At 46.6% G+C, this 12,867-nt stretch overlaps 2 protein-coding genes across 2 annotated transcripts; both read left to right on the top strand.

The window, feature by feature from the left end:
* Positions 1-3,840: 3,840 nt before the first annotated feature.
* Positions 3,841-4,329, top strand: H6S33_002999 (uncharacterized protein; the record flags this gene model as incomplete). The annotated part of the gene is made up of 1 exon (XM_044834341.1): positions 3,841-4,329. One exon carries the CDS (start codon positions 3,841-3,843, stop codon positions 4,327-4,329), a length of 489 nt encoding a protein of 162 aa, XP_044692206.1.
* Positions 4,330-4,386: 57 nt separating this feature from the next.
* H6S33_003000 (uncharacterized protein) lies at positions 4,387-4,959 on the top strand (the record flags this gene model as incomplete). Its single annotated transcript, XM_044834342.1, has 1 exon — positions 4,387-4,959. The coding sequence occupies one exon, from the start codon at positions 4,387-4,389 to the stop codon at positions 4,957-4,959; it is 573 nt and encodes a 190-aa protein (XP_044692207.1).
* Positions 4,960-12,867: the final 7,908 nt, after the last annotated feature.

Here is a 12,867-nt window from a genome sequence, read left to right on the forward strand (position 1 = left end):
CTTGTACAGCGCATGCACGGCAGGTGTGGGATTTTCATATGCACATACTGCAAGCCTCAAAGACCTTTCCCTGGAGTTTTTTTTTTCTTTCATGCAATTGATTCTCCTTCTCGAAGGTTTTGATTGAGACTTGGAGGCCCGTCAAGCCAGCGCAGCAGGGTCGGGTCCGATTTGTAATTGATGTTCAGGAGCGTGAGCGAGGCCACCTAAAGAGTGGAATTGAGAGCAACGGGGCGTTTGTGTTTGTATTCGGGAAGCTCGCTCGTGAAGAAACCTATGGAGGTATAGATATGTATCATATAGACTGCCCGCTAGTACCTATATCTATGGGAAGAAGTCTGTATTTTTTTCGTATGCATTTGGTTGGCTACTGGCGTTTAATTGGCCCCAGTATCTTTTCGAGGCCAATGATTTGAGATGAGGAAGAGAAGAAGAGCGACTTTTTGATCTGCTTTTTTCGTACGGGTGTGGTAAACCGCCAATGTGGTACTTAGCTTATTGACGTGGTACGGATAAAGTCAACCGGCGTACTTTATCAAACGTCGTCGTCGTCCTCGCGAGGCGGCTCATGATCAGCCAGCTGCGAATCAGTCCTCCCTATGCTATATTAAAAACAACAGGAATTCCCCGCACGCCTTAAATAATGGGCATTGCTCTTCTAGCGTATTATGCGCGTTTCTACATTTAAGATTGACTGAAATGAACTAGAATAGTCCTCGATGATAATAAGCTTTGTATAATTCCTGCTCACCGTCTCAATTCACTCATGAAATAATGTTTGCAACCCTGTTTGTGTTTATCCTTTCGTCTGCATCACATGCTGGACTTACTCATTATGTTCAAACTTTCCCTCCTCTTCAGCTTTTGATGCAGCAAGACATAAAAATTTCTTTCTATCACGACTGCTTTGACGCTGATTTGGCGTTCCTTTATCCGCACCACGTCAGGCCTTATCATGAACACAACCAGAGCAGTTTCCACCTCAATTCTTGTATTGGTTCCATCCTAAATCAGTGGTCCTTTGGACAACGCTCGGATGTCAGCACTCATAAGCAAGGCTACTCCTGCCGTAAATGGTAGGCTGCCTAGAATTTAGTTACATATGTAGGTTTTGGAGGACGGCCAGTTGAGTAGCAGCGGGATCGTTGCCGAGTGCCCATCCATGACTGACAACGAATCAGCATAAGCTTAACGCTAGAGCGCAGCGAAAAAACTCGAAGGGAGCTCGACCAACAAGGACGTACCTACAAATCCTAAAAATCCTTGTCTTCTCCAATCCAGTCAGTAGTTGCAAGCTCCATAAGTGGTCAAAATAGTGGCCAGGGTTTTCGAGTAGCATCCTTCGTGAGTAGCCAGGCCTCTATGGCAACGCAATCATGGAAAACCCGTTGGTGGCAAAGACCGTGTTCTTTTGGTCTGTACAATACTTGTATGTGTACCGGTTTTACTTATGGCTCTTGCATGTTCTGTCCCTCGCTTGATTTGGAGAACCGTAAAGTCTTGGCACCCGGGCATACAGCGGCTGTTCGGAGCGGGTTCATCCAGACCCTTTTTTCCCCAACTTCACTCTACTTTACCACAGCCAAAAATATTGGTAGCTTGCATAAATTCCATAAGGCTTCCTTAGTTAGCTCACGGACTTCTTACTGGCCATGTCATAACGGTCCCTGGCTTGATAAAGTCGCACTAGCAAACCACAGACGAGGGAAATAAAATACCGCAAAAGCTACACACCCATGCCTCCCACTCAAAAATGCTGGATATTTTCCAGAGTCGACCTCATAGGACAAATTTTCTTGCGGGGTACATATATGCATAGTGCATACTGGGTGGTGATACTTTGCTGATTTCTGCTAATTCCCGTTAACGTTAAAGAAATCTAGGCTTAGAGCTAGAGTACGTACATCTCAAGAAAAAAACGTAATGAACGAACAACGAAGGAAGCCTCTTGTGGCTCCTACCATTTCGTCGTTCCCAATTGAGTACTAAGACATGTCGATTAGTCAGTACTCTACATAAGTCTCACCTTTCCTTTCACCACTCGCCTCTGATTCGTAGCCAACGAGACGTTGACAGCAGTTTGGAAAACAGCATCTTGTGTGCCCATCCTTCCCATCCTTCCCATCATTACTCCCTTAGTTAACGCTCAACTCTTCTCCCCCCACCCCGATGTCCACTCCAAAGCAATGTACCTTTGGTTCCTACCTCCTGCAGATAGAATCCAACAACCTCTCGCCACTAACCTCGTGACTGAGTCGCCAGCCAAGAAAAAAAGTGTACATGTATAATTAATGCATGGTAGAAGTGCATTAACTCGATTGTAGCTTCTTGCAAAGATTCCTAGGTCTCGATACATATATTTCCATGCATCCAGTCGTCACCACAGAAGTAACACGACATCTCAACAGAGCCATCGACCTAATCAAAATCTTGAAAACCCTCTAGACCAATAGTTGAATCCATGGCTTTCCTGAGTGAGGTGCCTGTCTATACCTCGACGGGACCTTTCTTTCTTTCGAGGCACTTTAAGACTTTGACCGACATAGCGTTTCAAGATTCAAATATGAGCTGAGCCGTGGGATTGTAGAGTACTCTACATGATGCTTCTCCCTAGGAGGCAGCTGACCGATCATTATACGAAGCGTCTCATAATTCCATAGGCCTCAAATGAATGCCGTCTTCTCAGGAGGCCGGCAGTTATCGTGAAACCATCTAGTTACTTATGTGACCAGTTCAACTACACATTCTCCTTTTCTTTTTTTCTCAGGATGGGGACACATCAGCATTGCTCGGGTCGGTCGGTTCTTCGGTAGTCGGGAGGGAAGGTTGATTTGAGATGGTACCACGAAGCTCATGATTAGACGTTGAAATAAAGAATTGTATATCAGACCAAGTTGTCGTTGACTTGAAGAATTTCACCATCAAAGCTGAGTAAGTAACCCAGCTGTATTTCTAACCAGGCCAGGAGGAGCTCCTAGTTGGGAGAGGAAGCTCGAGCCAACTTGCTTGCACATGCGAGAGAAGGCTTGTGTCTTACACCTTAATTCAACGTCCTAGTGTATAATATTAGGGGCTCTGTATGAACAGTGCGCAGTCACGTCCCGGAAAGGATACTATGTGGGGGTACATATTCGAAGGGGGGGGGGAGCGGAATATTGCTGTAAACCTAGTTAGCTCCCAAAACACCAATGAAGCTCTCCAGGATTCCGATTTGACGACGCAATGAAACATGGGGAATCTTTCTATGGCGGGTTTCGTCCATGTGGAGCTTCTCCTGATATGGCTGAATCTCCGGCGCGACTCGTCAGTACATATTGTACCGCCACGATATCTATAATTGATTTTTTTGATCGACGAAGGTTCAAAAAATGACATAATGAGAGTGTCATAATTCTAAATGGTAAGCCATAAATAAACCTTGTATTGATCAATAGGGATTCGGGATGGAAGCTGCTGGAATTAATAAGAATTGTAGGTGTAAAAATATGGCATTGCGACATCGGTTATGTATGGTAATTACTCATGTATAAGGGATGACTCATAGTTGGAACAAGGAGGCTTAGCGCTAGGATTATGTAATCAGGGGATCACGTGGTACTAAGAACTATCTGTATATAAGGAGTAACAAACTCCCATAGTTGTCGCCGGAACTCAGCGGCGCAATAGTATCTTCTTTGCACTATAAACATAGTCCTCACAAAGGTCACGTGTTCAAACCCTCCTCAAGTCGTCTATTCTCCCACACTTCAAATCACAGGTTATGAGCCCGGGTTCTGCCAAATAGAATCCGCACTACACCATCGCCACCTCGCTTAACTCAACAACACTTCATACAACATCATGCCTTCAGAAGGAGAATCGTCATCTAAGGCTGCTGAGATCAAACCCTCAGAGACAACAGCCACCAGTAACATTCGTCTCAAGTTTGATAGACTCCCTAAACTACAAGGGCAATCCAACTACCAAACTTGGGCGAGTGCCTGGAGGATAACGTTCGACGCTGTAGACTGGTGGGAAGCGTTGAGCATCGAGAACCCTGACGAGAATGACACCGAACTCAGCAAAACCGAGATAAAGAAGGCTCGTAAACAAATGCACAGCCTTCTCATCTCTGCTGTATGCGAAGAAATACAACCAACAGTCGTCTCCGCCGAAAATGCATTCTACGCATGGAAGGCGCTCAAAGACCTCTACGATCGTGTCTCACCCAACACTACGATCACCCTCCTCAGCCGCGTCCTAGACACGAAGATGCAAGAAGGCGGATCACTGACCGAGCATCTCGCAACTTTCGATGCGAACTGGAATACTCTCAAGTCCAGATGCTAAAGCGCAGACCACAAACTCGCTGAGGCTCTCCTACCCCTCACCAAATCCAACGAAGCCATGGCGGCATTCCTCCTAAGCTCGCTACCTAAATCGAGGAGCAACGTTGTCGACAACATCCAGACCAAACAGGATGTTACCTACGAAGACGTTCGCCAACGACTACAGAACCTGGATGAGGTAGCCCCTCAAACAGGAAACAAAGTGCTCCATACCAGGAGTACCACAAGCGACAAGGAATGCACCTGGTGCAAGAAAAGGGGACAGCCTTACAAAGGCCACGAGTACACGGAGTGCAGAAAGCTCAAAGAACAGAACAAGAACAGGAAGGGAAGGAGAAAAGACAACTCGGCATCGGTTGTAGTAAATGACTCTACAACCACTATCTGTATGGTACGCCACGACATCTCCCAACCCCTTACTTGGATCCTTGATTCTGGAGCGACCTCTCATGTCACACCCTTCCAAGACCAACTCATTAACATCCGACCTCACACCGGCAATGTCCGAACAGCTGATGGAACCAACCACGCTGTCACCGGAATGGGAAGCGCTAGTTTCAGCTGCCACCTTCCCGATGGAAGTAGATCTTCCATTCTCCTCACCGATGTGCTGTTGGTCCCAACCTTATGAAATGTAGGATTGGTCTCCGAAACCGTGCTCGACAAAAAGGGATTTAGAACGGAGTCAGGAGGAGGAAGCAAGTTGGTTACAAAAGAAAAGAAAGGAATAATTTGGGCAAAATTGGAAAAGGGACTTTGGAATGTACAAGTAGTTAGCAATACAGTTCGTTTGACCACTTACGATGAATGGCATCAAGCGTTAGGCCACCCTGCGACACTAGAAAACTTGTATCACGACATTCAAAGGCTGCCTCCCAAACCAGAAAGTTTCCACTGCAGTCAATGTGCACTATCAAAGAGCGTACATAAGAAACCTGCACCAATTAGTACTAGATCCAAACGACCATTCGAACTAATCCACTCAGATCTATCTGGAAAGTTCAGTATACAGTCACAAGGAAAATGTAACGGCAGCTAGACGGGTTGGCTATGTGAGTTGTCTGGGTATAAGGGAGAAGGATAATGCAGTGTGGTTGGGTTTAGTAAAGCGGGTTTCTATTATGTTCTTTCTGTTTCTGTTACGCGAGGGTATGAGTCAGCATTGGGATAGGGTATGGATATATAAGGGGGGGCGTTGTCTCGTGATTTCTTGTTTCTCTTTCTTTCTCTTTCCTCTTTATGCAACCTCTGTACTTCACAGTTACGAATACTATTTTGTTCGCGCTACGTCATAGGGTTTACCCGGTATACTAGACCAGGTACAACCATCCATAGTCCATAGTCCACAGTCCCCGTTCTTGCCTTAGGTGTACCCTTCGGCCCCATAGTCCATAGTCCATAGTCCACGAACCTCCTACGTCCACGTCTCCGCCTCGGTTGTATTCCTTGGCTTCATAGTTTCTACGCCCATAGTCCCCGTTACACTTAGGTTGCATCCTCTACAGCCAACCAATACAACACCGCATCGCTTAGCTCCGGTCGCGACCATGTCCGACACCACTCAAGATACGTTGTTGCAGCGTCTTTCAGAATTTCTGATCACCTATGGTCCCCTCCCAGCCGATATAGACTTCGGCGAAGAACTTACTGAGGCTCATGGTCTTATTGCTGAGTGTTTGGAGGCTCTCACCAAGCCTCTCGACACCCCCACGCCACCAGAACCTGTCATCGATACGGCCCAGGAAGAGGTTATTACCAGCCTCACCACAAAACTAGAAGCAGCCAACGAAAAGGCTGCCGATTTTTGGCAAACCTTGTGCGATAACCAGGAAGATTCTACCGAGATCATCCGAGGTCGCGACGAGGTTATCATTGCTTTGAAGATTGAGCTGGAGGAGTCTAAGGCCGAAGAGGAGGAGCTTCGGTATCGCCTGGCACTACATCAGGAAAGCCTCGCCATCACTGACGAAAACCTCGCTGATGCTGAAGATGAGATTCTTCACATCACCTCTGTTGCAAAGGCCTGGGAGGCCCAAGCCAATGCCACCATCGCTGACCTTCGTTCTCGTATCTCTGTTTCCACCGCTACAGTTAAATCTCGCCATGTCTCCAAACCTCGTTACCTGGCTCCTCGCGCCAAAGATCCCCGTTCCATTAGCAATTGGCGAGAAAGGCCACTTGAAAATGGATCCCCAAAGCCGGCGTTAAAAGGTCAGCCCCTTTGGTAAAAAATGGCAAACCAAAGGGGCCAGCCCCGCCACCTGTTTCTGTTCTCCCTGTTGCCGCTGTGTCTGAGGATAAGATGTCCGAAGACTCTCTTGTTGTTACCTGCTCGGTCTCTCAGAATCCCGACTCTTTTATTCCCACCTATGCCCTTATTGATACCGGAGCCTCTGGATACGCTTTTATTGACGAATCTTTTGTACGTCACAATAATCTTACAATGACCCACCTTAAAGTACCTCGTGAGGTAGATGTTATGGATGGAAGGCCTATTGAATCAGGACAGATCACCCATATTGTCAATGTGTCGCTGGATATTCATGGTCACCGAGAAATTGCCTCATGTTTCGTTACAAAGTTGGGACATTATCCGATCGTGATGGGAATACCGTGGATGCGACGTCACGATGTCACCATTCGGCCAAAAGATAATCTACTTATTTTTGATTCTCGGAACTGTCTTAAACACTGTTCACTCAGTGGAACGACAGTTACTGTCCATGGAATATCGATCCCTCTACCGGAACATCATACTGTTGTCGTTTCAGCAGTTGAGAAATCCACCGTCGACGTCAAGCAACTAGTACCAAAGGAATTCCACCATCGTCTCCATATGTTCCAAGAATATGATGCCTCAGCCCTTCCACCTCATCGACCGTCCCATGATATTGAGATAATATTGAAGGAAGGTAAACGACCTCCCCATGGACCGATATATGGCCTCTCCCAAATCGAACTAAAAGCACTACGGGAATACCTTGATGAAAACCTACCTAAGGGATTTATTCGGGCCAGTGAGTCGCCAGCGGGAGCACCCATACTGTTCGTAAAGAAAAGTGATGGGACTCTCCGGCTCTGTGTGGATTATCGAGGTCTCAATGCAATCACGGTTAAAAATCGATATCCGTTACCATTGTTAAAGGAAACCCTGGCCAAATTATCAAGAGCGCAATACTACACCAAGCTGGATCTACGTTGGGGATATAACCAAATCAGGGTAGCCAAGGGAGACGAATGGAAGACGGCGTTCAGGACTCGTTATGGACATTTCGAGTATACTGTAATGCCGTTTGGATTAGCGAATGCCCCTGCCACATTTCAACACTGGATCAATGATATTCTACGTCCTTACCTCGATCAATTTGTAACGGCATATCTCGATGATATCCTGATCTATTCGGAGACTCTGTCGGAGCACAAAGAGCATATTCAGAAGGTTCTGAAGGTACTTGATGAGAATCATGTTCACCTTAAACCTGAGAAATGCGAGTTTATGGTTCAGGAAACAAAGTATCTCGGCCTGATTCTCACCCCGGATGGGAATCGAATGGATCCGAAGAAAGTTGTCGATGTTTTGGAGTGGTCTACACCAAGGAACCTTCATGATGTTCAGGTATTTTTGGGATTCGCTAATTTCTATCGACGGTTTATCCTAGGATACTCAAAGATTGTTGCTCCACTTACGGCTTTGACGAAGAAAAATGTTAAGTTCGAATGGACGGATGAAAGGGAGGAAGCATTCCAGACATTGAAAAAGATGTTTACAACGGCACCCATACTAGCGCACTTTGATCCGAATCGGAAAATCGTAGTAGAAACCGATGCATCCGACTATGTTTCTGCTGCAATCCTGTCCCAATGTGATGATGAAGGAATTTTACATCCAGTTGCTTTCTTCTCAAAGAAGCATTCCCCTGCGGAATGCAACTACGAAATCTATGACAAAGAACTTCTGGCAATTGTACGATGTTTTGAGGAGTGGCGACATCATTTGGAAGGGGCACAATTTCCAATCGAAGTCCTCAGCGATCATAGGAACCTCGAATATTTCATGTCAACAAAGCTATTAAACCGTCGACAAGCCCGTTGGTCGGAATTTCTTTCACGTTTCGATTTCGTCATTCAATTTAGACCAGGGAAACAAGGGGCAAAGCCGGATGCATTGACTAGGAGGTCGGGTGACCTACCTAAGGAGGGGGATGAACGGTTGATGCATCAAAGCCAGGTGGTTTTGAAGCGAAAAAATTTGGATTTAAAGCTAAGTTTGTTCGCGGGTTCTTTTTCAAATGAATCCGCTGAAGGAATGTCCACTGTAGAAGAGTTGTTTTTAAATGCTTACCAAGTTGACAGTTTCCCGAACAAAGTTCTCGCGATGCTTCGGAACGGCATCCGTCACTCGAATAAGATCTCGCTTGCCGAATGTACGGAAGACAACAACGGTCGGCTACTTTACCGTGGCGTACTCTATGTACCCGACGACAATGATCTTCGGCTAAGACTTCTAAAAGAGTATCATGACAAACCATCGGCAGGTCATCCAGGCAGAGCGAAGACTTTGGAACTCCTGAATCGAGAGTATTACTGGCCACAAATGCGGAAGTATATCGATCAGTATGTTCGGAATTGCAATGTGTGTGCCCGTAGCAAGGCACCACGCAATGCACCCTATGGAGTACTCCGGCCGATGCCAATACCCGATGGACCATGGACGGATGTGTCAATGGACTTTGTTACCGACCTCCCAGAGAGCGATGGATACAATGCAATCTTGGTCGTGGTAGATAGGTTAACTAAGATGCGACACCTAATACCAACAACAAAGGAGGCGGACTCAAGGGAAGTAGCGAGACTGTATATTGACAATGTTTGGAAGTTACATGGATTACCTGACACTATGGTATCCGATCGAGGGACACAATTCGTTGCGGAATTCTGGAGGTCTCTTTGCGACCGTCTGGAAATATCACCAAAGTTTTCTACCGCGTTCCATCCTCAGACGGATGGGCAGACGGAAAGGATTAATGCCGTGATGGAACAGTACCTTCGGAGTTATGTTTCCTATCAACAGGACGACTGGGCCCGATGGTTACCAATGGCAGAATTTGCAACCAATAACCATGCTTCAGAAACAACGAAAATCTCTCCTTTCTACGCTAATTCGGGAAGAAATCCTCGAATGACTTTTGGACCCTTGGAACATGGTAGGACCATGGCGGAAGATCAAGCAAATGGTATTGCACGGGAAATGAAGGAAATATTAGATTTTCTACGAGATGAAATGTTCCGAGCACAAAGGATACAGGAGGAGTCGGCCAATATGAATCGGACTCCAGCGCCCCACTATCGAGTAGGAGATCGAGTTTTCTTATCAACACGCCATGTCCTCACCAAACGCCCTTCGAAGAAACTTGATTGGAAACGCATTGGACCATATATCGTGAAGCGAATCGTTAGTCCTTATGCCTATGAGTTGGAACTCCCTCGTTCTATGAAAGTTCATCCCGTATTCCATGTCTCTTTATTGTCGTCTGCAGCAAACGATCCTTTACCAGGACAACAACAGTTACCACCACCGCCGGTCGAAGTTGAAGGACAGGAGGAGTGGGAAGTCGAGGATATTTTGGATTCCAGGGATCGTCGAGGAAGATTTGAATACTTGGTTAAGTATGCCGGTTATGATGAAGCTTCGTGGCAACCATTGTCGGATGTCGAACATTCGCCCGATATTGTCAAACGATTTCACGAACGATATCCACGGAAGACTAAGCCTACCAGGAGGTAGGCTTTAGAGGGGGGAGTGGTCTGTAACGGCAGCTAGACGGGTTGGCTATGTGAGTTGTCTGGGTATAAGGGAGAAGGATAATGCAGTGTGGTTGGGTTTAGTAAAGCGGGTTTCTATTATGTTCTTTCTGTTTCTGTTACGCGAGGGTATGAGTCAGCATTGGGATAGGGTATGGATATATAAGGGGGGGCGTTGTCTCGTGATTTCTTGTTTCTCTTTCTTTCTCTTTCCTCTTTATGCAACCTCTGTACTTCACAGTTACGAATACTATTTTGTTCGCGCTACGTCATAGGGTTTACCCGGTATACTAGACCAGGTACAACCATCCATAGTCCATAGTCCACAGTCCCCGTTCTTGCCTTAGGTGTACCCTTCGGCCCCATAGTCCATAGTCCATAGTCCACGAACCTCCTACGTCCACGTCTCCGCCTCGGTTGTATTCCTTGGCTTCATAGTTTCTACGCCCATAGTCCCCGTTACAGAAAAGCTCAGTACTATATGTCCTTCATCGATGATTACACCCGCTTCGCATGGATATATCTCCTGAAACAGAAAGAAGACGCAAAGAAGGCCATCAAGGACTACGTTACAAGGATTGTAACGGCAGCTAGTCGGATTTGCTATGTGAGTTGTCTGGGTATAAGGGAGAAGGATTATGTAGTGTGGTTGGGTTTAGTAAAGCGAGTTTCTATTATGTTCTTTCTGTTTCTGTTATGCGAGGATATGAGTCAGCATTGGGATAGGGTATGGATATATAAGGGGGGCGTTGTCTTGTGATTTCTTGTTTCTCTTTCTTTCTCTTTTCTCTTTATGCAATCTCTGTACTTCACAGTTACGAATACTATTTTGTTCGCGCTACGTCATATGGTTTACCCGGTATACTAGACCAGGTACAACCATCCATAGTCCATAGTCCACAGTCCCCGTTCTTGCCTTAGGTGTACCCTTCGGCCCCATAGTCTATAGTCTATAGTCCACGAACCTCCTACGTCCACGTCTCCGCCTCGGTTGTATTCCTTGGCTTCATAGTTCCTACGCCCATAGTCCCCGTAACACTTAGATTGCATCCTCTACAGCCAACCAATACAACACCGCATCGCTTAGCTCCGGTCGCGACCATGTCCGACACCACTCAAGATACGTTGTTGCAGCGTCTTTCAGAATTTCTGATCACCTATGGTCCCCTCCCAGCCGATATAGACTTCGGCGAAGAACTTACCGAGGCTCATGGTCTTATTGCTGAGTGTTTGGAGGCTCTCATCAAGCCTCTCGACACCCCCACGCCACCAGAACCCGTCATCGATACGGCCCAGGAAGAGGTTATTACCAGCCTCACCACAGAACTAGAAGTAGCCAACGAAAAGGCTGCCGATTTTTGGCAAACCTTGTGCGATAACCAGGAAGATTCTACCGAGATCATCCGAGGTCGCGACGAGGTTATCATTGCTTTGAAGATTGAGCTGGAGGAGTCTAAGGCCGAAGAGGAGGAGCTTCGGTATCGCCTGGCACTACATCAGGAAAGCCTCGCCATCACTGACGAAAACCTCGCTGATGTTGAAGATGAGATTCTTCACATCACCTCTGTTGCAAAGGCCTGGGAGGCTCAAGCCAATGCCACCATCGCTGACCTTCGTTCTCGTATCTCCGTTTCTACCGCTACAGTTAAATCTCGCCATGTCTCCAAGCCTCGTTACCTGGCTCCTCGCACCAAAGATCCCCGTTCCATTAGCAATTGGCGACAAAGGCCACTTGAAAATGGGTCCCCAAAGCCAGCGTTAAAAGGTCAGCCCCTTTGGTAAAAAATGGCAAACCAAAGGGGCCAGCCCCGCCACCTGTTTCTGTTCTCCCTGCTGCTGCTGCTGTGTCTGAGGATAAGATGTCCGAAGACTCTCTTGTTGTTACCTGTTCGGTCTCTCAGAACCCCGACTCTTTCATTCCCACCTATGCTCTCATTGATACTGGAGCATCAGGATATGCTTTTATCGATGAATCTTTCGTATGTCATAACAATCTTGCAATGACCCCTCTTAGGAAACCTCGCCAGGTAGATGTTATGGATGGAAGACCTATCCAGTCGGGAGAAATTACCCACATTGTCGATGTTTCACTAGATATTCATGGCCACCGAGAAATCGCCTCATGTTTCGTTACAAAGTTGGGACATTATCCGATCGTGATGGGAATACCCTGGATGCGACGACACGATGTCACCATTCGGCCAAAGGATAATCTACTTGTTTTTGATTCTCGGAACTGTGTTAAACACTGTTCACTCAGTGAAACGGCTATTACTGTCCATGGCATATCGATTCCTTTACCGGAATATCATACTATTGTCGGTTCAGCAGTTGAGAAACCCATTGTCGACATCAAGCAACTGGTACCAAAAGAATTCCATCATCGCCTCCATATGTTCAAGGAATATGATGCATCCATCCTCCCACCACATCGGCCGTCCCATGACATTGAAATTGTACTAGAAGAAGGCAAACGATCACCGTATGGACCGATATATGGCCTATCCCAAGTTGAATTAAAAGCACTACGGGAATATCTTGACGAAAATCTACCAAAGGGGTTTATTCGGGCCAGTGACTCGCCGGCGGGAGCACCCATCCTATTCGTAAAGAAAAGTGATGGAACCCTCCGACTCTGTGTGGATTATCGGGGCCTAAATGCAATTACGATCAAGAACCGTTATCCGTTACCCCTGTTGAAGGAAACTCTGGCCAAACTTTCAAAGGCACAATATTA

The sequence above is a fragment of the Morchella sextelata genome (genome assembly GCF_020137385.1).
Source record: "Morchella sextelata strain SCLS chromosome Unknown scls_14, whole genome shotgun sequence".
NCBI classification, from domain to species: Eukaryota; Fungi; Ascomycota; class Pezizomycetes; order Pezizales; family Morchellaceae; genus Morchella; species Morchella sextelata.